The following is a 23,777-nucleotide window of genomic DNA, read 5'->3' as shown; positions in this document are numbered from 1 at the left end:
CAGTCATAGTATAGCATGTCGAAAAAAGTGAAAAACAGTCATAGTATAGCATGTCGAAAACAGTCAAAAAACAGTCATAGTATAGCATGTCGAAAACAGTCATAGTATAGCATGTCGAAAACAGTCATAGTATAGCATGTCGAAAAAAGTCAAAAAATAGTCATAGTATATTATGTCGAAAACTGTAATAGTATAGCCTGTCGAAAAAAGTGAAAAGCAGTCATAGTATAGCATGTTGAAAAAAGTCAAAAAACAGTCATAGTATAGCATGTCGAAAAAAGTCAAAAAAACAGTCATAGTATAGCCTGTCGAAAACAGTCATAGTATAGCCTGTCGAAAAAAGTGAAAAACGGTCATAGTATAGGATGTCGAAAACAGTTATAGTATAGCATGTCGAAAAAAGTGAAAAACGGTCAAAGTATAGCATGTCGAAAAAAGTAAAAAAATAGCCATAGTATATTATGTCGAAAACAGTCATAGTATAGCATGTCGAAAAAAGTCATAGTATTGCATGTCAAAAAAAGTCATAGTATAGTATGTCAAAAAATAGCCAAAGTAATAGTATTTTGGGGTTAAGTGTCTTGCTGAAGGATACATTGACATGAGACGAGCAGATCAGGAGCCGGGGATTGAACCGGCAACGCCCTGATTGAAAGGCAGCCCTGCTCTCCACTTAGCCACGGCAACAGTTGAGAACCAATGGCATAGTATGTCTATAAAAAGTCATAGTATAGCATGTAGGAAACAGTCATAGTATCGTATGCCGAAAAAAGTAAGAAACGGTCATAGTATAGCATGTCGAAAACAGTCATAGTATAGCATGTCGAAAAAAGTCAAAAAATAGTCATAGTATATTATGTCGAAAACAGTCATAATATAGCCTGTTGAAAACAGTCATAGTATAGTCTGTCAAAAAAAGTGAAAAACGGTCATAGTATAGCATGTCGAAAAAAGTCAAAAAACAGTCATAGTATATTATGTCGAAAACAGTCATAGTATAGTCTGTCAAAAAAAGTGAAAAACGGTCATAGTATCGTATGCCGAAAAAAGTAAGAAACGGTCATAGTATAGCATGTTGAAAAAAGTCATAAAACAGTCATAGTATAGCATGTTGAAAAAAGTCATAAAACAGTCATAGTATAGCATGTTGAAAAAAGTCATAAAACAGTCATAGTATAGCCTGTCGAAAAAAGTGAAAAACGGTCATAGTATAGCATGTTGAAAAAAATCAAAAAACAGTCATAGTATAGCATGTCGAAAAAAGTCAAAAAACAGTCATAGTATAGCATGTTGAAAAAAGTAAAAAAAACAGTCATAATATAGCATGTCGAAAAAAGTCAAAAAACGATCATAGTATAGCATGTCGAAAAAAGTCATAGTACAGTATGTCGAAAACAGTCATAGTATAGTATGTCTAAGAAAGTGAAAAACACTCAACACCCGCCTTACAATCCAGCGGTCGGCGGTTCGATCCCTGTCTTTTGCCCCTATTAGTCTCATGTCAGATGTGCAAGACACTTGTAAAAAAAAAATTATAGTGTAGTATGTCGAAAAAAGTCATAGTATAGCATGTCGAAAAAAGTCATAGTATTGCATGTCAAAAAAAGTCATAGTATAGTATGTCAAAAAATAGTAATAGTATTTTGGGGTTAAGTGTCTTGCTGAAGGATACATTGACATGAGACTAGCAGATCAGGAGCCGGGGATTGAACCGGCAACCCTCTGATTGAAAGGCAGCGCTGCTCTCCACTTAGCCACGGCAACAGTTGAGAACCAACGGCATAGTATGTCTATAAAAAGTCATAGTATAGCATGTAGAAAACAGTCATAGTATCGTATGCCGAAAAAAGGAAGAAACGGTCATAGTATAGCCTGTCGAAAACAGTCAAAAAATAGTCATAATATATTATGTCGAAAACAGTCATAGTATAGTTTGTCGAAAACAGTCATAGTATAGTCTGTCGAAAAAAATGAAAAACGGTCATAGTATAGCATGTTGAAAAAAGTAAAAAAATAGTCATAGTATATTATGTTGAAAACAGTCATAGTATAGTCTGTCAAAAAAAGTGAAAAACGGTCAAAGTATAGCATGTCGAAAACAGTCATAGTATAGCCTGTCGAAAACAGTCATAGTATAGCCTGTCAAAAAAAGTGAAAAACGGTCATAGTATAGCATGTTGAAAAAAGTCAAAAAACAGTCATAGTATAGCCTGTCGAAAAAAGTGAAAAACGGTCATAGTATAGCATGTTGAAAAAAGTCAAAAAACAGTCATAGTATAGTATGTCAAAAAAAGTGAAAAACAGTCATAGTATAGCATGTCGAAAACAGTGAAAAACGGTCATAGTATAGCATGTCGAAAACAGTCATAATATAGCCTGTCGAAAAAAGTGAAAAACAGTCATAGTATAGCATGTCGAAAACAGTGAAAAACGGTCATAGTATAGCATGTCGAAAAAAGTCAAAAAACAGTCATAGTATAGCATGTCGAAAACAGTGAAAAACGGTCATAGTATAGCATGTCGAAAACAGTCATAATATAGCCTGTCGAAAAAAGTGAAAAACAGTCATAGTATAGCATGTCGAAAACAGTGAAAAACGGTCATAGTATAGCATGTCGAAAAAAGTCAAAAAACAGTCATAGTATAGCATGTCGAAAACAGTCATAGTATAGCCTGTCGAAAAAAGTGAAAAACGGTCAAAGTATAGCATGTCAAAAAAAGTCAAAAAACAGTCATAGTATAGCATGTCGAAAACAGCCATATTATAACCTGTCGAAAAAGGTGAAAAACGGTCAAAGTATAGCATGTCGAAAACAGTCATAGTATAGCCTGTCGAAAAAAGTGAAAAACGGTCAAACTATAGCATGTCAAAAACAGTCATAGTATAGCCTGTCGAAAAAAGTAAAAAAACAGTCATAGTATATTATGTCGAAAACAGTCATAGTATAGCCTCTCGAAAACAGTCATAGTATAGCCTGTCAAAAAAAGTGAAAACCGGTCATAGTATAGCATGTTGAAAAAAGTCAAAAAACAGTCATAGTATAGCCTGTCGAAAAAAGTGAAAAACAGTCAAAGTATAGCATGTCGAAAACAGTGAAAAACAGTCATAGTATAGTCTGTCGAAAAAAGTGAAAAACAGTCATAGTATAGCATAACGAAAACAGTCATAGTATAGCATGTCGAAAAAAGTGAAAAACGGTCAAAGTATAGAATGTTGAAAACAGTCAAAAAACAGTCATAGTATAGCCTGTCGAAAAAAGTGAAAAGCAGTCATAGTATAGCATGTCGAAAAAAGTCAAAAAACAGTCATAGTATAGCATGTCGAAAAAAGTGAAAAGCAGTCATAGTATAGCATGTTGAAAAAAGTAAAAAAACAGTCATAGTATAGCATGTCGAAAATAGTAAAAAAACAGTCATAGTATAGCCAGTCGAAAACAGTCATAGTATAGCATGTCGAAAAAAGTGAAAAACGGTCAAAGTATAGCATGTCGAAAACAGTGAAAAACAGTCATAGTATAGCCTGTCGAAAAAAGTGAAAAATAGTCATAGTATAGCATAACGAAAACAGTCATAGTATAGCCTGTCGAAAAAAGTGAAAAACGGTCAAAGTATAGCATGTCGAAAACAGTCATAGTATAGCATGTCGAAAAAAGTGAAAAACGGTCAAAGTATAGCATGTCGAAAACAGTCATAATATAGCATGTCGAAAAAAGTCATAGTATAGCCTGTCGAAAAAAGTGAAAAATGGTCAAAGTATAGCATGTCGAAAACAGTCATAGTATAGCATGTCGAAAAAAGTGAAAAACGGTCAAAGTATAGCATGTCGAAAACAGTCATAGTATAGCATGTCGAAAAAAGTGAAAAACTGTCATAGTATAGCATGTCGAAAACAGTCATAGTATAGCATGTCGAAAACAGTCATAGTATAGCCTGTCGAAAAAAGTGAAAAATGGTCAAAGTATAGCATGTTGAAAAAAGTCAAAAAACAGTCATAGTATAACATGTCGAAAAAAGTCAAAAAACAGTCATAGTATAGCCTGTCGAAAACAGTCATAGTATAGCCTGTCGAAAAAAGTGAAAAATGGTCAAAGTATAGCATGTCGAAAACAGTAATAGTACAGCCTGGCAAAAAAAGTGAAAAACAGTCATAGTATAGCATGTGGAAAACAATGAAAAACGGTCATAGTATAGCATGTCGAAAAAAGTCAAAAAATAGTCATAGTATAGCCTGTCGAAAAAAGTCAAAAAACAGTCATAGTATAGCATGTCGAAAAAAGTGAAAAACGGTCAAAGTATAGCATGTCGAAAACAGTCATAATATAGCCTGTCGAAAAAAGTGAAAAACAGTCATAGTATAGCATGTCGAAAACAGTCATAGTATAGCCTGTCGAAAAAAGTGACAAACGGTCAAAGTATAGCATGTCAATAAAAGTCAAAAAACAGTCATAGTATAGCATGTCAAAAACAGTCATATTATAGCCTGTCGAAAAAGGTGAAAAACGGTCAAAGTATAGCATGTCGAAAGCAGTCATAGTATAGCCTGTCGAAAAAAGTAAAAAAACAGTCATAGTATATTATGTCGAAAACAGTCATAGTATAGCCTGTCGAAAACAGTCATAGTATAGCCTGTCGAAAAAAGTGAAAACCGGTCATAGTATAGCATGTTGAAAAAAGTCAAAAAACAGTCATAGTATAGCATGTCGAAAACAGTCATAGTATAGCCTGTCGAAAAAAGTGAAAAACAGTCAAAGTATAGCATGTCGAAAACAGTGAAAAACAGTCATAGTATAGCCTGTCGAAAAAAGTGAAAAACAGTCATAGTATAGCATAACGAAAACAGTCATAGTATAGCATGTCGAAAAAAGTGAAAAACGGTCAAAGTATAGAATGTCGAAAACAGTCATAGTATAGCATGTCAAAAAAAGTGAAAAACAGTCAATAGTATAGCATGTCGAAAACAGTCATAGTATAGCCTGTCGAAAAAAGTGAAAAACGGTCAAAGTATAGCATGTTGAAAAAAGTCAAAAAACAGTCATGGTATAGCATGTCAAAAAAAGTCAAAAAACAGTCATAGTATAGCATGTTGAAAAAAGTGAAAAGCAGTCATAGTATAGCATGTTGAAAAAAGTCAAAAAACAGTCATAGTATAGCATGTCGAAAATAGTAAAAAAACAGTCATAGTATAGCCAGTCGAAAACAGTCATAGTATAGCATGTCGAAAAAAGTGAAAAACGGTCAAAGTATAGCATGTCGAAAACAGTGAAAAACAGTCATAGTATAGCCTGTCGAAAAAAGTGAAAAATAGTCATAGTATAGCATAACGAAAACAGTCATAGTATAGCCTGTCGAAAAAAGTGAAAAACGGTCAAAGTATAGCATGTCGAAAACAGTCATAGTATAGCATGTCGAAAAAAGTGAAAAACGGTCAAAGTATAGCATGTCGAAAACAGTCACAGTATAGTCTGTCAAAAAAAGTGAAAAACGGTCAAAGTATAGCATGTCGAAAAAAGTGAAAAACAGTCGTAGTATAGCATGTCGAAAATAGTGAAAAACGGTCATAGTATAGCATGTCAAAAAAAGTCAAAAAACAGTCATAGTATAGCATGTCGAAAACGGTCATAGTATAGCCTGTCGAAAAAAGTGAAAAACGGTCAAAGTATAGCATGTCGAAAACAGTCATAATATAGCATGTCGAAAACAGTCATAGTATAGCCTGTCGAAAAAAGTGAAAAATGGTCAAAGTATAGCATGTCGAAAACAGTCATAGTATAGCATGTCGAAAAAAGTGAAAAACGGTCAAAGTATAGCATGTCGAAAACAGTCATAGTATAGCATGTCGAAAAAAGTGAAAAACTGTCATAGTATAGCATGTCGAAAACAGTCATAGTATAGCATGTCGAAAACAGTCATAGTATAGCCTGTCGAAAAAAGTGAAAAATGGTCAAAGTATAGCATGTTGAAAAAAGTCAAAAAACAGTCATAGTATAACATGTCGAAAAAAGTCAAAAAACAGTCATAGTATAGCCTGTCGAAAACAGTCATAGTATAGCCTGTCGAAAAAAGTGAAAAACGGTCAAAGTATAGCATGTCGAAAACAGTAATAGTACAGCCTGGCAAAAAAAGTGAAAAACAGTCATAGTATAGCATGTGGAAAACAGTGAAAAACGGTCATAGTATAGCCTGTCGAAAAAAGTCAAAAAACAGTCATAGTATAGCATGTCGAAAAAAGTGAAAAACGGTCAAAGTATAGCATGTCGAAAACAGTCATAATATAGCCTGTCGAAAAAAGTGAAAAACAGTCATAGTATAGCATGTCGAAAACAGTCATAGTATAGCCTGTCGAAAAAAGTGACAAACGGTCAAAGTATAGCATGTCAAAAAAAGTCAAAAAACAGTCATAGTATAGCATGTCGAAAACAGTCATATTATAGCCTGTCGAAAAAGGTGAAAAACGGTCAAAGTATAGCATGTCGAAAGCAGTCATAGTATAGCCTGTCGAAAAAAGTAAAAAAACAGTCATAGTATATTATGTCGAAAACAGTCATAGTATAGCCTGTCGAAAACAGTCATAGTATAGCCTGTCGAAAAAAGTGAAAACCGGTCATAGTATAGCATGTTGAAAAAAGTCAAAAAACAGTCATAGTATAGCATGTCGAAAACAGTCATAGTATAGCCTGTCGAAAAAAGTGAAAAACAGTCAAAGTATAGCATGTCGAAAACAGTGAAAAACAGTCATAGTATAGCCTGTCGAAAAAAGTGAAAAACAGTCATAGTATAGCATAACGAAAACAGTCATAGTATAGCATGTCGAAAAAAGTGAAAAACGGTCAAAGTATAGAATGTCGAAAACAGTCATAGTATAGCATGTCAAAAAAAGTGAAAAACAGTCAATAGTATAGCATGTCGAAAACAGTCATAGTATAGCCTGTCGAAAAAAGTGAAAAACGGTCAAAGTATAGCATGTTGAAAAAAGTCAAAAAACAGTCATGGTATAGCATGTCAAAAAAAGTCAAAAAACAGTCATAGTATAGCATGTCGAAAATAGTAAAAAAACAGTCATAGTATAGCCAGTCGAAAACAGTCATAGTATAGCATGTCGAAAAAAGTGAAAAACGGTCAAAGTATAGCATGTCGAAAACAGTGAAAAACAGTCATAGTATAGCCTGTCGAAAAAAGTGAAAAATAGTCATAGTATAGCATAACGAAAACAGTCATAGTATAGCCTGTCGAAAAAAGTGAAAAACGGTCAAAGTATAGCATGTCGAAAACAGTCATAGTATAGCATGTCGAAAAAAGTGAAAAACGGTCAAAGTATAGCATGTCGAAAAAAGTGAAAAACAGTCGTAGTATAGCATGTCGAAAATAGTGAAAAACGGTCATAGTATAGCATGTCAAAAAAAGTCAAAAAACAGTCATAGTATAGCATGTCGAAAACGGTCATAGTATAGCCTGTCGAAAAAAGTGAAAAACGGTCAAAGTATAGCATGTCGAAAACAGTCATAGTATAGCATGTCGAAAAAAGTGAAAAACGGTCAAAGTATAGCATGTCGAAAACAGTCATAATATAGCATGTCGAAAAAAGTCATAGTATAGCCTGTCGAAAAAAGTGAAAAATGGTCAAAGTATAGCATGTCGAAAACAGTCATAGTATAGCATGTCGAAAAAAGTGAAAAACGGTCAAAGTATAGCATGTCGAAAACAGTCATAGTATAGCATGTCGAAAAAAGTGAAAAACTGTCATAGTATAGCATGTCGAAAACAGTCATAGTATAGCATGTCGAAAACAGTCATAGTATAGCCTGTCAAAAAAAGTGAAAAATGGTCAAAGTATAGCATGTTGAAAAAAGTCAAAAAACAGTCATAGTATAACATGTCGAAAAAAGTCAAAAAACAGTCATAGTATAGCCTGTCGAAAACAGTCATAATATAGCCTGTCGAAAAAAGTGAAAAACGGTCAAAGTATAGCATGTCGAAAACAGTAATAGTACAGCCTGGCAAAAAAAGTGAAAAACAGTCATAGTATAGCATGTGGAAAACAGTGAAAAACGGTCATAGTATAGCATGTCGAAAAAAGTCAAAAAATAGTCATAGTATAGCCTGTCGAAAAAAGTCAAAAAACAGTCATAGTATAGCATGTCAAAAAAAGTGAAAAACGGTCAAAGTATAGCATGTCGAAAACAGTCATAATATAGCCTGTCGAAAAAAGTGAAAAACAGTCATAGTATAGCATGTCGAAAACAGTCATAGTATAGCCTGTCGAAAAAAGTGACAAACGGTCAAAGTATAGCATGTCAAAAAAAGTCAAAAAACAGTCATAGTATAGCATGTCGAAAACAGTCATATTATAGCCTGTCGAAAAAGGTGAAAAACAGTCAAAGTATAGCATGTCGAAAGCAGTCATAGTATAGCCTGTCGAAAAAAGTGAAAAACGGTCAAAGTATAGCATGTCGAAAACAGTCATAGTATAGCCTGTCGAAAAAAGTAAAAAAACAGTCATAGTATATTATGTCGAAAACAGTCATAGTATAGCCTGTCGAAAACAGTCATAGTATAGCCTGTCGAAAAAAGTGAAAACCGGTCATAGTATAGCATGTTGAAAAAAGTCAAAAAACAGTCATAGTATAGCATGTCGAAAACAGTCATAGTATAGCCTGTCGAAAAAAGTGAAAAACACTCAAAGTATAGCATGTCGAAAACAGTGAAAAACAGTCATAGTATAGCCTGTCGAAAAAAGTGAAAAACAGTCATAGTATAGCATAACGAAAACAGTCATAGTATAGCATGTCGAAAAAAGTGAAAAACGGTCAAAGTATAGAATGTCGAAAACAGTCATAGTATAGCATGTCAAAAAAAGTGAAAAACAGTCAATAGTATAGCATGTCGAAAACAGTCATAGTATAGCCTGTCGAAAAAAGTGAAAAACGGTCAAAGTATAGCATGTTGAAAAAAGTCAAAAAACAGTCATGGTATAGCATGTCGAAAAAAGTCAAAAAACAGTCATAGTATAGCATGTCGAAAAAAGTGAAAAACGGTCAAAGTATAGCATGTCGAAAACAGTGAAAAACAGTCATAGTATAGCATGTCGAAAAAAGTGAAAAATAGTCATAGTATAGCATAACGAAAACAGTCATAGTATAGCCTGTCGAAAAAAGTGAAAAACGGTCAAAGTATAGCATGTCGAAAACAGTCATAGTATAGCATGTCGAAAAAAGTGAAAAACGGTCAAAGTATAGCATGTCGAAAACAGTCATAGTATAGTCTGTCGAAAAAAGTGAAAAACAGTCAAAATATAGCATGTCGAAAACAGTCATAATATAGCATGTCAAAAAAAGTCATAGTATAGCCTGTCGAAAAAAGTGAAAAATGGTCAAAGTATAGCATGTCGAAAACAGTCATAGTATAGCATGTCGAAAAAAGTGAAAAACTGTCATAGTATAGCATGTCAAAAACAGTCACAGTATAGCATGTCGAAAACAGTCATAGTATAGCCTGTCGAAAAAAGTGAAAAATGGTCAAAGTATAGCATGTTGAAAAAAGTCAAAAAACAGTCATAGTATAGCCTGTCGAAAAAAGTGAAAAGCAGTCATAGTATAGCATGTCGAAAAAAGTCAAAAAACAGTCATAGTATAGTCTGTCGAAAAAAGTCATAGTATAGCCTGTTGAAAAAAGTGAAAAACGGTCAAAGTATAGCATGTCGAAAAAATCATAGTATAGTATGTCAAAAAAAATCATTTTTGAAAAAAGTCATAGTATAGTATGTCAAAAAACAGTCATAGTATATTCTGTCGAAAGCAGTCATAGTATAGCATGTTGAAAAAAGTAAAAAAACAGTCAAAGTATAGCATGTCGAAAACATTCATAGTATAGCCTGTCGAAAAAAGTGAAAAACGGTCAAAGTATAGCATGTCGAAAAAAGTCAAAAAATAGTCATAGTACATTTTGTCGAAAACAGTCATAGTATAGCCTGTCGAAAACAGTCATAGTATAGCATGTCGAAAACATTCATAGTATATAACGGGGCATAGTTGCAACATCATTTCACTTCAGGTTGATAGCAGGCCACCTCAAGGTGTCACTCAGAAAAAAACATTCTGATGTAGCATTTCAAAATATAAGCCCTTCAAAATCTCATTCACGAGCCAACTTCGAATCACATTCATGAGACAATTTGTCTAATTTCAGATTTGATTTTAGAGCAAACGGTGCATAGTTACAAAATCATTTTACTTCAGGTTAATAGCAGGGAAGGACATGTTGAAAATACAGATAGTTGTGTTTCTTTCTTTCTTTCTTATCTTCTATTTCTTTTCCTGCTTTCTTACGTGTATTAACTTATTATTTTAAAGACAGTGGCGCTGGATGGCGGTAAGGCGGAAACAACGTCAACCAGCCGGAACCTTTGAACTAAAGCTCGACGGCGAAAGTCGGATTTGTTTATTGGTGACACCTCGTGAACAGCTGTCGGCTGAGGACTATCTACATCCACCTTTCCGGTTAACTCTACGTTAACCAAATTGTATTCCTGCTTTTCCGCCGTTTTATATCTCACGGGTAGGTGCACCGTTAACTGGAACACGACTGTTATTATGGGATGGACTGTTACTCTGGAAACAGTAACCGACAGCTTTCAAGCTAACGTTAGCGTTAGCTTACTGGGCGAACGGCTCATTTACTGTTTCTGTATGCTAGCTAGCGATATTATATTTATAGATAAGCAAGCCTCTCTAACCTAACAATACGTGTAAGACTTATTATTTGAATTATCTTAAACCTCAGGTTGATTGGAGGACCGTCGCCATGGAGCCAGCCTGCCGTAAAGACAAGCCAAAGCTGAACTCTACCCCGACCAGAGGAGACCGAGCCCGGCAGAAGTCTGCGCAGCAAGAGCACAAACAGCGACAGAGAGCAGAGGTGACCGAACACAGTCTATCCTGGAAGTAACGTTACATGTAACGTAATGTATGCCACGTTACTGACCAGCTGCGGCCGCTGTCTTCCCTTCTCGATTTTCAGATCTACGCCTTGAACAAGGTGATGACGGAGTTGGAACAGCAGCAGTTTGAGGCCTTTTGTAAACAGATGCAGTCACAAGGAGAATGATGAGACCTGGACCAGGACCCTGCACCTCCATACAGTCAGACGTGCACTGACGTTGCTCTCTATGGTTTACCGTCTACAATTCCTGGCTGTAACCAGCTTCAGATAGCAGGTTCAACAAAGCCTGAGCCTAACTAACCCTGAACTCTGGAGTTGAACATTCCTGACGTGGAACACCGAAGATGAAAAGTATCGATTCAAAAAGTGTATGGATCGAAGACATGGAGACGTGATTGTAAGCTCACGATCACTGTATGAGGTTATTAGCTATTGTATGAAAGCTAGTAGAACACACGTATGAGGACTTATGAAAAGTGTGAGACCAAAGAAAGATTCACAGTGATGATCCAAGAATGATGTCAAGTCTTTATTCCCCATGAATTATGATAAGCCATACATTCTGCAGCTGTAAATGTTAATAAACTGTGCATGCATTGATTCAACTTTCATCTTCCTGGTGAATTATGACACGGCTGATATTGAGGCTTTTATTAAACGCTGGTGATGAGTTATTGTTCTGATGAAAATAATCTGTTGATATCGACACAAAAACACCCTTTATTTCCCACATTTCAAATGTATGACAGCGGTGATGAAGTTATTCATAATTATCAAAACTTCGTAACCTGATTCAGAGTTACATATTTTATGTAAATTAAAAGTCATCAGTTTGGCTCTTTGCATGAAGAGGTTCTCGATATAACTGAGACAAAAGCATAAAATATGTAATAAAAACACAAATATGCATACATAATATGTAAATATTAGGGGGTGCAGCAGATCACAAACCTCACGGTTCGGATCAGCAAAAAAAAGTGGAGGAGTCAAATATAACTTTGCTTTCCATTTATTAATCAAAGAACTTCAAGAACACTTCAAGAAAGAACTTTGGGCTTTAGTCTTACATACAGACAAACATATTGAAGACGTCCAAAATGAAATAAATAAAACATTCAAGAATACTCAATTGTTACGTTTAAGTGCAACATGAGGAATGTTGAGACCCTCGTCCTTTGATCAACACTGAAGTAAAGAAACAGCCAGTGAGCAGCTTACACTGTTTACACTGAAGTGAACCGTGAGGAAACAACTTGGCTCTACGTTTACTTCCTGTCAGGTGACGTCATTCAGCTCGCCGTGACTTTAACCGTTAAACGCTTCACGCTCCGTTGGCGTGAACACAGCGCTGCTACTGGAAAAGGAAGAGCAGCAGTGAAACTTTATTACACACTATGATGATTAAAGTGTAAAAACTATGATCTATCTAAGCTGTCTAAACTTCAGTCGGCTCTGCCGTGAACGCTCCCCGACCCCGATGATAAAACTAATTCACATGATCATTAATATGATTCATATTATCATCATAAACATTGTAGCAGACGCTGGTTTTTACTGTAATGATGCACACCGTTTGGCTACAGTACTGTACCGACTCAGTTCATCTCGCCATAATGAATACATTAAAATCACTGACTTACTGTAATGTTTTATCATATTATCAAATAAATCTGATCATAAACTCATAACCAGCTCCAAGCTAACACATTGATGTTTAAATATCGCCATATTAAAAGTAGTCTCTCAACTATAAAGTACTTGAACTTTTATATTTTTTTTATGTAAATATGATCTGATAATTATGTCTTCCTAAAGTATGTGTGTATATAGTTATATATATATATATATATATATATATATATATATATATATATATATATATATATATATATATATATATATATAAGGAGTCTCTGTTTGTTATCAGAGCTTGAGGTTCTGTCTTCACTACACTCCAGATGGTTCTTTGACTGTACTAGTGAAGCCTCATTCTAACACGAGTGGCGTTGCAGATGATTTGATCATTTGGATCCTCATATTCAAATAGTTCACAATGTAAACCCTCCAGAGAGTATTAGACAGGTTTTAGTTTGACATCCTCTCATGTGCTGCTCACCAGGTGCAGACTTTGGCCCCGCTACCGGAGACCATCCCCAGAAGAGGAGGCGGAGCTCCGGGGCCCGTCCTTCTAAACCTGCTGAGACTCCAGAGGCGTTGAACCGGGTCCCCTCTCCTCAGCCCTGCACCAGAGCTCTCGACGTTGCCGTCTGTGTTTTCTCCCGGAGCCTCGGGTCACCATCCTGCCTGCAGACCTGCCGGTTGCCTCCGGTCAGGAAGATGAGGAGGGCTTTCAGGACACACTCCCGCCAAAGATGAACGTCCCCAGTCTGGGAAAACATCATCTTGATTCATGTTATTTTCACTAACCTCTGAAACCAGACGTCCTTACTCTCACCGCTGAACTCCTTTGAACTTACGCTATATTTGACAAAAGACAGAAATGCGTTACGCCAGAGTTTCATATAAAAAAAGGATGTGAGCTCAATGGAGTAGCTTCAAACAAGCCCTGCTAGTCCTTTGGTAGTCCAATGAGTGATGTCCAGGCCTGAAGTCACCATCACCAGTCAGGGGGGGAAAAAAAAAAATCAAAGAAAATTTAAAAAAAAACATTAATATTAAAAGGAGAGGACTTTGTCTTTTCAGTGTTAAGCTTGAGTTTGTGTTTGCTGCTGTCTTTGATGGAACCAGATTCAAGGATATTAATCAATTTCTGCATTTTACTACTACTGTATTTTATTTCTTAAACTGCACCGCAATTATTCTGTTTATAGCGTTTTCCTGTTTCAATGACTGTTCTTAATTGTTTTTAAATCTGTTTTTCTTTTGCATCATGTTTTGATGCTTTTAATGGTTTTATGTGAAGCACTTTGAATTGCCTTGTTGTTGAAATGTGCTCTACAAATAAACTTGCCTTGCCTTGTGTACGGTTTAACTGCATCACTACCTCACCCGGTAACGGTTTGAGTAAGGACCGAGTGAGAAGACTTAGCAGCAGTTGACACAAACACGCTTACCTTAACGTTAGCCACCGTGACTTATACATGCGGCGCTTTCTCCAACATAAACACGAAGGCAGCCCCGTCACTGAGCCTTCACGTCTCCGTGAGGTTCCGGGGTAGTCCAACAAGTGTGACCGCGTAATTAGCTTCGTGGTAACAAGCTAATGTAAGCCTTACCCAGCTTAATATCTCTGCGCTAATGTGCTAATAAGCAGCTACACCGGTACACAACATGCATACACAACTTTCAGTTAGAGCATTGAAGCACGACAGTCCCGCCCGCAAACATCTACGGTCTGCTACCGAGCTACCAGCTGGTCTGATGTTTAACCGCTAGGTCAGGCTGCAGGCCCGCTAGCGATATGCTAACTAGCATAGCAGCAGAGCACTAACGTTATAGACGTTTTAATAGCTACTTGCCGGCGAAAGTATCTCTAGTCTATTACTGTAACTAGAAGTCGAACACATCGGTGGATTAAAAATAAAACTATAACGCATTTTTCACAAAACGAGCGAAATGAATCTTAACTGTTAATTTAAAACGCGCTAACATTAGCATGACAATAGCTGGTTTGGTTCAGTCACTTTACTAAATACTTAACTAGTAACTTAATACTTCAGGTGAATCATTTTACATCTAACATACTACATTATTTGTACATACAAAATAAAAGTTAGCACTAGACTTACCTTCTATCCGAGTCACCTTAACAAGGGAAAATGTGGAAAAGATGTGGACGTCAAGACGTCAAACGCATTCTAAATGTGATGTCATGACGTATGTCTCGCCAAACAGTGTCTTTGTGACGTCACTTCAGCAGCTTCCTAGATCAAAGCCATCAAAGGCAGATGAAAAGTCTAAGCCTATAGGGTGAACAGAATCCCTTATCCAGAGATATTTTTACATTATGAATACAACAACTAAAAGACAAGAAATGGCCTCAAAATCAAATCATATTAATGATGACCGTTTTCAAATAGAAGACGGTCAAGTTCTTTCTGGTAAATTCGGTCAGTATCAGATAGAAGAGTTTCTGGGGGAGGGTGTTTTTGGGAGAGTGGCCATGTGCCTAAACTTAGAAACCAATAAGAAGATGGCAGTGAAGTTTGTGCGGAAGAACATGTACTGGAATGGCAAATATGAAGTGTCAATGCTTGATAAACTTAGAAAGCTTGACGAAGACAAGAATAACTTTGTCAGGTTAACCGAGCATTTTGAGCACAAGGGACACATGTGTCTGGCATTTGAAATGCTGGACATGACCCTGGAAAAATTATTGAAAAGCAGAGTCAAACAGCTACTGTGTTTTTCAGAGATTAGAATAATCACACAACAGATGCTGGTGGCTTTAAATGCCCTCAGTAGCATAGATTTGGCACATGCAGACATCAAGCCAGACAACATAATGCTGGTAAATCATCAGTTACATCCCTTCAAGATAAAACTGATTGACTTTGGTAATGCCTGTGAGGCTTCAAAAATACAGCCTGGCACCCTTATGCAGGCCCTTGCTTACAGGGCCCCTGAGGTCTCCTTGGGCATCCGACCAAATGAGGCTGCAGATATGTGGTCCCTCGGCTGCCTTTTGGCCTACATGTGCCTGGGCTGGCACCTGTATCCAACACGCTGTGCATATGAGAACATGAGAATCATCAGGAAGCTGCAAGGTCAGCCCGCTGATCACCTGCTGGATTCTGGGATTAATACAGAGGATTTTTATACCAAGGACAAAAACACGTGGAGGCAGAACACACGAGCTAAATACCAGAAACGAACGGGCTCCATACTCCGACGCACCAAAATCCTTGCTGACAAATTCACCAGCCTCGATGATGTGATAAAGAAACACCCAGAAAGGAATGATGTCATTAACTCATCAGCCTTTTTATGTCTCCTCAAACAGATGCTTCATGTGGATCCTGAAAAAAGAATCAGCCCCAGTGAAGCTTTAGAGCACCCTTTCATCACAATGAAACAATCTAAAGACACTAACGATGACCAAGAAGCCACAACTGATAGTAATGCTGATGGCGCCAAAGACGACCAACAAGCCACAGCTGATAGTAATGTTGATGGCGCCAAAGACGACCAAGAAGCAACAGCTGATAGTAATGCTGATGGCGCCAAAGACGACCAACAAGCCACAGCTGATACTAATGCTGATGGTGCCAAAGACGACCAACAAGCCACAGCTGATAGTAATGCTGATGGCGCCAAAGACGACCAACAAGCCACAGCTGATAGTAATGCTGATGGCGCCAAAGACGACCAACAAGCCACAGCTGATAGTAATGCTGATGGCGCCAAAGACGACCAACAAGCCACAGCTGATAGTAATGCTGATGGCGATAAAGATGAACCACCAGTCACTGCAACTGGGACTTATGAGAAACCACCAGGCGCAAATGATGCTGCTGACTCTGTTACTCATAATTCAGATGGTGACAACACCAGCAGTGATGGAGGAACCAAACAGTTCGTTGAAATCAAAAGTCGGAAAAAGTACATCAGGAAGTTCTTCTCCAGGATGTTTAGGTTTCTATGTTGCTGCAGAGTTGATGTTATTGAGTGATGACACACATGTCATCACTCAAATACGGTGGTGCAGCACTGTTACCGGGGTGACTCACTGTGGCTAAGTGGAGAGCAGGGTGTGATACCCGGCTTCGCAAGTCACATGTCGATGTCCTTGAGCAAGACACTTAACCCCAAATTTGCTCCCGTAGCTGTGCTACGTGTGTGTATGAATGTGATAGAATCTGATTGGCAGGTGTCTGCCATCAGTCTGGTGAGTGATGACAAGTAGTGTGAAAGCGCTTTGTTGAGTGACTCATAAAGCGCTATACAAGTACAGTCCATGTACTCATTCGAACCTGCCTTGCTGTGTAATGTTATACAGTATGTTCTCCTTGTGTTGCGTGGGTTTCCTCCGGATACTCCAGTTTCATTCTCACGAGCCCCCGGCTGAGCGCCACTGTGTTGGGGTCGCCTCCATGAGCCTGCGGGTTGCGGTGAGCAATGCTCTGATTGTTGTTTGTGTTAAAACACCAAGCAGGAGTTTGGAGTATCCTGCCTTCTTGGAGTCGGTGGGAGGGGGCAGTGGATGGACTAACGAGTCAGGCTATTCTCCACCCGTGATGGGAGAGAATACTGATTGTGGAAGAGTGGTTCGCTGTTGTTGTATGCTCTGAGAGTGTCACTGTGTTGTTGATACCCTAGGGGTAATTACATAGAACTACAAAAAGTATGTAATCCAGTGGATCAGAAAGGAAATTACAATAGAGTGATTCTAGAGTGATTTCTTATTTTTTGAATTTTCATTGTTTTACATTTTCAAAGAAACAATGAACAACAACGCTGCTTCTCCATGTTTAGTTCTGACTCTGGGAACAGAAAGTAGACCGGTCCCAGATGACCCAAGGGGTCGGGATGGTTCATAAGGTAGCAGCAGACCAGATATGTATTTTGGCCCTAAACCATTCAGTGCTTTATAAACCAGTGTAGTAAATAATACTACACTTTCAGGAGCTTAGGGACCCCCCCCCACAGGCAAAGGGGTGGAGGCTGGTAGTGTCACCACTGCCACTTTATTAAAATAAATATTAATATTTCTCTACTGATCTGTGCTATAAATGTAATTTCTGTATGATTCCAATCATTTCAATAATCAAAATCGCTGAATTAGCGCATGTCCTGTTCAAACAGAGAGGAGACACGAGAGGTGAGGCAGTGACCAACTGTTCCTCACCTCAGACTGTGAATCCCTCACTAACTGGGTTGAGCGCGTGTCTTTTGCTGTCTCATTCCTGCACACACTGTAATATTTGTAGACACTTTTACTGTATGTCCTTTCTTTCCATAGAATAGGTAGTGTATTTCACGTCTGTGTAGAACATATTTAGTCCTGCTGATCTGACATTAAACCGCAGTGAAAAAGCACAGAGGGGCAAACAGTACCTCTGCCTCAATGAAGGGGGCGTGCGAGAGCCCACGGGTCGGGTTTATCGCGTCAAACTACACGGAGCAGATCGACCCAGACAGGAAGTCAGACACCGATAAGGGATAGAGCATCCGGGAGGGGGGGAGCTGCGCTCATGTGATTGGTTGAAAATGAGGCTGACATCTGATTGGCTACAGATAGGTCCATGTTGAAAAAAACGCATTTGTGAATCCGGCCACGGCAGGCGAGTCTCAAAAAACCCACAACCAAATGCAGTGCGATCCACAAACAAATAGAAAAAGTCCACACACATTTATATTTGTATAAATATAAATGTGTCAAATATATTTGTGAGTCTTTCTGTGTGCATTTGCAATTATTGAGACTGATCTGACCCTTACCTAAAACCTTATGAATAAATATCAATACTTTAAACATCTGTGTGCTCAGTATGAGTTTATATCATCCAGTCATGCACACTTGATGTTTCTCATAATGTCAGCACATTGCATGATACAATAACTTATATTCACAATCTGTGATTGAAATATAAAGAAGTTAGGCTTGTTCTGACACATAATAACAAGACAGTATATTGAGCTGAGTAGCTAATTAAATCAAAGATTTAGCCATGTTTACTTGTGCCTTTGTTAATTATCTAGGTTACTGATACAGATGTATTGAATGCCGACTATGTCATCTGATATTTGATGTTTATGGTTCATTTGCATTAGGTGTATACATCATGTACTTGTTATATTTGTGTCATTTAAGAACTCAACATACATGGAAGAGTGAGCATGTGTTGATCATGAAGCAATAAAAACAATTGAAAAATAAAGAGATGTTTGGTTTATTCTTATTAAACATTATCATCATAACATAAGTCATCAAGTAAGCTGCTGTTCCAATTGACCCTATACTGCGTTCTCCCGTCCTTGGGAGTCTGGACTCCAAGTCCAAACTGCCAAGTCCATACTGCAACGTCCACAAGTCCGTACTTGGTATTGAGAGACCCCATGTTTCCTTCCACTGTTGGTGTTGATGCATTTGCTCTAGCTGACATTTGTGCTGAGCGTGTGCATGTGTGGTTCTGCTGAGCTCCACTGGATGGATCCTTTCTCCAACATGCAGATCGGGTGTTTTGTGTCCCTCCTCCTCCTCCTCCTCCTCCTCCTCCTCCTCCTCTGCCTCCCTCCCTCCCTCTCCTGCATGTGTGTGTGCTCCCCGGCTTTAAAAGCTACACTGTCACGAGGTTCGCTATCCTGCAGAGGAGCTCAAGTGAAGTCAGAGAGAGACAGACGAAACAGAAGACTGCACTCGCCTTCCCCCTGCTGTGAGTAACATGTTTGTTGACAACAACGTGCATGCCCTGCACCTTTTATGCCTATGACTTTGAGTCTGCTGGGGCAGATGACTCAGCTGTTTGTGTGAGCCTTGAAACGCAGGACAAATATGCAACTAAGTAGTTTTTTGAAGCACAGAGGTGATCGTATCCGTTCTCTGGGACTCAGATGAACATTTTTATGGACACATTGTTTGTGTTTGACTTATTTAAATATGTTGGGGTTTGGGATCTGGTTTGTACTAACACTATACATGAGGTAATAGTGTTTAGAAAAAGATCAAAGAAACATTTTTTATAGTCACATCTTTGCATTTCCTTTGTTGAATAATCTCAAGTATATTGCATTTCAGTGTCACTGAGGACACCCTCAAAACAGGCCCTCGTACCACTGGTTCCCACAGCAACCTGCTCTCCCGAGTTGTTTTCCTGCTGACCGATGACAGGTTGATCCTCTGTGATACCTCCTATTCAGCATGTTCATCTGTTGTGCTGTGAGTCAGCAGACGGGGTATTAGAGTTGTGGTGTGGGACTCAGGGTCCACCTTCACATGGGCTGCTTTTATATCGGACCTTTTAAATAAATTTAGGGTTTTCTACAGCCCGATAGAAACGGCAGCAGAGACAATTTATTGAACTAACTAGCTGTTTCTTGTTTCTGCAGGCTCTGCCGTCTCTGTTTAAGCTGTGATCATGGGCAAAAACCTGCTGAAGAATCCCAGCGGGGAAGGTAAGAGGTTATTGAGGTGAACAGTATTTTTCACCACAGAAGACTTAAGACACACAGTCCCAAACAGGGCTATGTTTGATGTCGGACACTATTTTTAATTGCAAATTAAAATTATATTTCAAAGCGGCCAAACATCTGAGCGCGTGAGTCTGCACACAAACAGACTGCATTCAAGAATGTCTGACTGGAAATAGATGAGCCTTGATCTCAATAGCCTGATTGCACTTTACTGTATCGACCACACGGAGTTGAAGCTGGGTTCGGTCCTAAAGAAACATTTTTCACGATTCAGTAGTAGAACTTGCTGATTTACCGTCTCCTGGTTGTAACCCACATTTAACAGAGTTGGCCAGAAAGTGAGGCATTTTTCCCAAAAACTATTCCTGAAAAAGCCCTACTCTAGCATACTGACAAAATAATCACAGTCATCGTAAACTGCCCCTTGAGATGAGGCAGACAAACAAAGCTAGTAGATGGAGCTTAAAAGTACCATGGTAAAAAGTACAACCCCAAAGTCAAGAATCAACTGTGACGCTCCTGAGCCTCTTTGGTTACCGGTCAAACTGAACTGAAACGCAACACAGTACGGCTATTGACAGACTGTGCATTTCCCTCCCAGACCAGCTGGAGTTCTGGGAGCTGACGGAGAACGGTGGGAGTCAGTGGAAGGTGGAGGACATGCCGGGAGACTGCGGCTATGACTTCTGCATGGACGGAGTGACCACATACTTTGCAACTTCCTTTGAGTGAGTGTTTATTACCGTATGTATAGTCACGTGACTGTTTGAATACTGTAAATACAATGCGCTGCTAAAACGCAGCTACACTTTGTATCTACGGGCCTTCTGCATTCTTTTGTACATGTTCATAAGCTACACTCCTAATTCTCCTCAGTACAACCTGCTTTAAAAGAGAGAAGGTATACATTGAAAAGGAATCTAGAAAAAAAATGATGAAGTTGGACCTAAAATCCCAAAGAATTTGCAGATGGAAATGTTTCAGTTATCTTTATTAGAGCTTATAAATACAGTTGGCATGAATATATTACCATAGTTGTTGCTTTACCTCGTACCATTTTCAAATTAGTTCAATCAAATTGGATAGACTTTTGAATTGTTTCATGTGGAATGGGAGGAGGAAACAGGTGGAAATTAAGATCTTGAAGTTGGATGCATTTCCCCAGTCTCCAAATGTATTATTATGCAGCTTAAATTCAAATATATGGTGGTTTGGATCAATAAACAATAAATAATAACATTATACTCCAAAGTTAGCCAACGGGATTGTGTGTAAGAGTGATATTGGTTTATTTTAATTTAGTTTAAAAAAGTTCAAACTTAATTATGTTTACAGAAATCGTGCCAAACCGTGAAGCTTTTAGCTCTTAAGTATTTAAGTTTTCTTTGAGTTTGCTTTGCTTATATTATCACAAATATTGTCTTATTGTTGTTTCTTTGACAATAAGAATTTTCCCAAATGATCCATTATTTATTATATGTTTAATTGTTTGTCATCTATTTATTTCACTTGGTATTTTCACTTCAAAGTGATTTCAATGTGTGTCCTAGGCTGTGTCTGAAGAGACAGTTGATCGACCTGTTGGCGGAGGATTACTCCAGCGAACAGCTGGACGCTCAGCCGGCCGTCACGGTGGACGACTGGTGAGACAGAGGTGGACTGACGCGCACGCACCTTCTAGTAGTAGGCAGCACTTGTCACTTGGTTAACGGACATCTCGCCACGCAGGTACTGCGGGAGGACGGACTGTGGCTGCGCCTACCAAATGGCCGTGTGTCTGCTGGATGAGAACCAAGAGGTCATCCAGGAGTTTAAACCTGAGCCGGTGACTCTCGACCCGGACTCTGACGACTGCTCGTGGAAGCAGGTACGCAGAGCAAACGACGGCGCTGAATGAAAACAGAGATCCTTTGAGGCTTTTAGACCCATGTAAGGACACCCTGACACACTTGGGTCCAAATGAACAAATCCTTCAAATTGAACAACAAAATATGTTGTGTGACGTGACGGAACAGTTCAGGCACAAAAACAACTTCATTAGGTTTAGGGAAAGATGATGGTTTGGGTTTAGAACAACAAGGTTTAAACAGTCCAGGGACTTGTGTTGGTGGTGGCCTGTTTTTTAAGGTACCGGTCAGACCACTAAATACAACACAGGAAGTAAACAGATTCATGCGTTTATAGACTTATAAGGCACCAAAACACAGCAGATTTTTACAACCCTGGAAAGTCGTCATGGCAGCAACTATTTTATTCTCACGACGATCGCTAAGTCAATAGCAGAAATTTGGCGTCCTTGTTACAAAGTAATCCTCCAGGAACGTGAGACGGGTTAGACTATTTCGCCAGATAAGTGAACCGTGAAGATGCAAGCCGAGATGCTGTCTCGTTACGGTCTCTCATCCCACAGACACCACAACTCCAGACGTACTGCAAAACAGAAAGAGCTTTCCCAATCATCTAGATGGGCTTAATCGGCATTGCGTGAACTCGTTTGGCCGAGGCTTGAATGTAGCGGATGCTTATTTACATATAAACGTCCCACACTGCAGCTTTAAGCTGCGACAAACATCGTGGTTTGGGTTAAAAGGACTACTACGTTCAGGTTTATGAATGACCGCCGACGCTCCTGTCATCCACAGTAACACCAGACTGTACATCTCTCTCTCTCTCTCTCTCTCTCTCTCTCTGTCTCTGAACTCCAGGTCAGCCATACATTTACCGACTACGGCTCTGGAATGCGTTTCATCACCTTTGAACATGGAGGACAAGACACCAAGTTCTGGGACGGTTGGTTCGGAGTCCGAGTCACCGGGAGCTCCGTTACGGTCGAGGTCTGAACGAGAGAAAAAGGGGGAGAAAGGAGGCGGCGATCAAGTAGTTGCGAACACTGAAAGGTAGAAGAGGAAGGTGGAGAACAGGAGTAATGCAAAGACTCCAGGCTGGCCGTGTAGCCCTCCAGGTTTCAAGAGGACCAGCTTTACCTTGTGCACATCTAACACCTTCGTATATCATGCATAATGCTGTTGCTGTGGAAACATACTGCTGCTATAAAGACTGTACTTACGCAAGAAAGAAAGAGCAGGGGCACAGCGGCTTTACTAACTTTGAAATATAACAATTACTGCTTGCAACAGTCATTAATGGGTGGGTGGGTGGAGGTGGTGTAACACTCAAATTGGAATTAAAATGATGAAATAAATGCTCAACTACATCATTCCGTTTCGTCAAGTTGAAGCTTCTATTCGAAGTTCTTTTTTGTTATTTCCTTGCAAGCAGTGGTACATGTACCCAAGGTACTCAAGATTTGAGGTACTTGTAGTTTACTTGAGTATTTCTATTTAATGCCGCTTTATACTTCTACTTAGGAAAAGTTCAAGTACTTGAAAATGTTACTTAAGTACAGTAAATCTTCGTAGCTTTTTACCACACACTGACTGATGATTTAATATAAATAACGTACTGCATTCTACTGTACACTCAATCACAGTACAGTATGTACTGTACTGCATTAAACTCATTGCGGTTCTATTGCACGTAGAATTGAAAGTGAAGTATTTTAGTGCTACATCTAAATCATTCGCCAACATTCGTAGTTACTTAATCCAAACGGTTCACTGTCTGCCTTGCAGAGTGCTTTTGTAAAGTCTGAAGAGCTGCAATGCATTTTGCTATTTCAGCAAACATCCGGGTATTTGTTGCGTTCTAACCCTGCAATCACATGATCAGCTCCAAGCCGATCACATGAT

The 23,777-nt window shown here is 38.6% G+C and overlaps 2 protein-coding genes across 4 annotated transcripts; both read left to right on the top strand.

Moving 5' to 3' along the window:
- The first annotated feature begins 10,433 nt into the window (after positions 1–10,433).
- Positions 10,434–11,607, top strand: svbp (small vasohibin binding protein). The gene is made up of 3 exons (XM_068711901.1): positions 10,434–10,551; positions 10,777–10,911; positions 11,014–11,607. Exons 2-3 carry the CDS (start codon positions 10,798–10,800, stop codon positions 11,098–11,100), a joined length of 201 nt encoding a protein of 66 aa, XP_068568002.1. The 5' UTR covers positions 10,434–10,551; positions 10,777–10,797; the 3' UTR covers positions 11,101–11,607.
- Positions 11,608–19,181: 7,574 nt separating this feature from the next.
- On the top strand, positions 19,182–23,564 carry LOC137873619 (F-box only protein 2-like). 3 transcript variants are annotated; one of them, XM_068711897.1, is made up of 6 exons: positions 19,182–19,271; positions 19,945–20,010; positions 20,630–20,756; positions 21,579–21,671; positions 21,757–21,895; positions 22,734–23,564. In XM_068711897.1, exons 2-6 carry the CDS (start codon positions 19,974–19,976, stop codon positions 22,866–22,868), a joined length of 531 nt encoding a protein of 176 aa, XP_068567998.1. In that variant the 5' UTR covers positions 19,182–19,271; positions 19,945–19,973; the 3' UTR covers positions 22,869–23,564. The 3 variants fall into 3 exon arrangements, with proteins under 3 accessions (XP_068567998.1, XP_068568000.1, XP_068568001.1); XM_068711899.1 differs by lacking the exon at positions 19,182–19,271 and adding an exon at positions 19,639–19,726; XM_068711900.1 differs by lacking the exon at positions 19,182–19,271 and adding an exon at positions 19,686–19,774.
- The last annotated feature ends 213 nt before the right edge of the window (positions 23,565–23,777 follow it).

Source organism: Cebidichthys violaceus, unplaced genomic scaffold (assembly GCF_023349555.1).
Source record: "Cebidichthys violaceus isolate CVI_PGR_0920_01 unplaced genomic scaffold, fCebVio1.0.p SCAF_17, whole genome shotgun sequence".
NCBI classification, from domain to species: domain Eukaryota; kingdom Metazoa; phylum Chordata; class Actinopteri; order Perciformes; family Stichaeidae; genus Cebidichthys; species Cebidichthys violaceus.
The sequence above is the reverse complement of the archived record's forward strand: the minus strand, read 5'-3'. Positions and strand labels throughout refer to the sequence as shown.

Bases quoted from the DNA above. Each gene is read 5' to 3' on its own strand.
- svbp (XM_068711901.1), top strand. From the start codon at position 10,798: ATGGAGCCAGCCTGCCGTAAAGACAAGCCAAAGCTGAACTCTACCCCG. The intron at 10,912-11,013 runs GTGACCGAACAC...CTCGATTTTCAG, and splicing joins AACAGCGACAGAGAGCAGAG to ATCTACGCCTTGAACAAGGT.
- LOC137873619 (XM_068711897.1), top strand. From the start codon at position 19,974: ATGGGCAAAAACCTGCTGAAGAATCCCAGCGGGGAAG. The intron at 20,011-20,629 runs GTAAGAGGTTAT...TTTCCCTCCCAG, and splicing joins GAAGAATCCCAGCGGGGAAG to ACCAGCTGGAGTTCTGGGAG. The intron at 20,757-21,578 runs GTGAGTGTTTAT...TGTGTGTCCTAG, and splicing joins TACTTTGCAACTTCCTTTGA to GCTGTGTCTGAAGAGACAGT.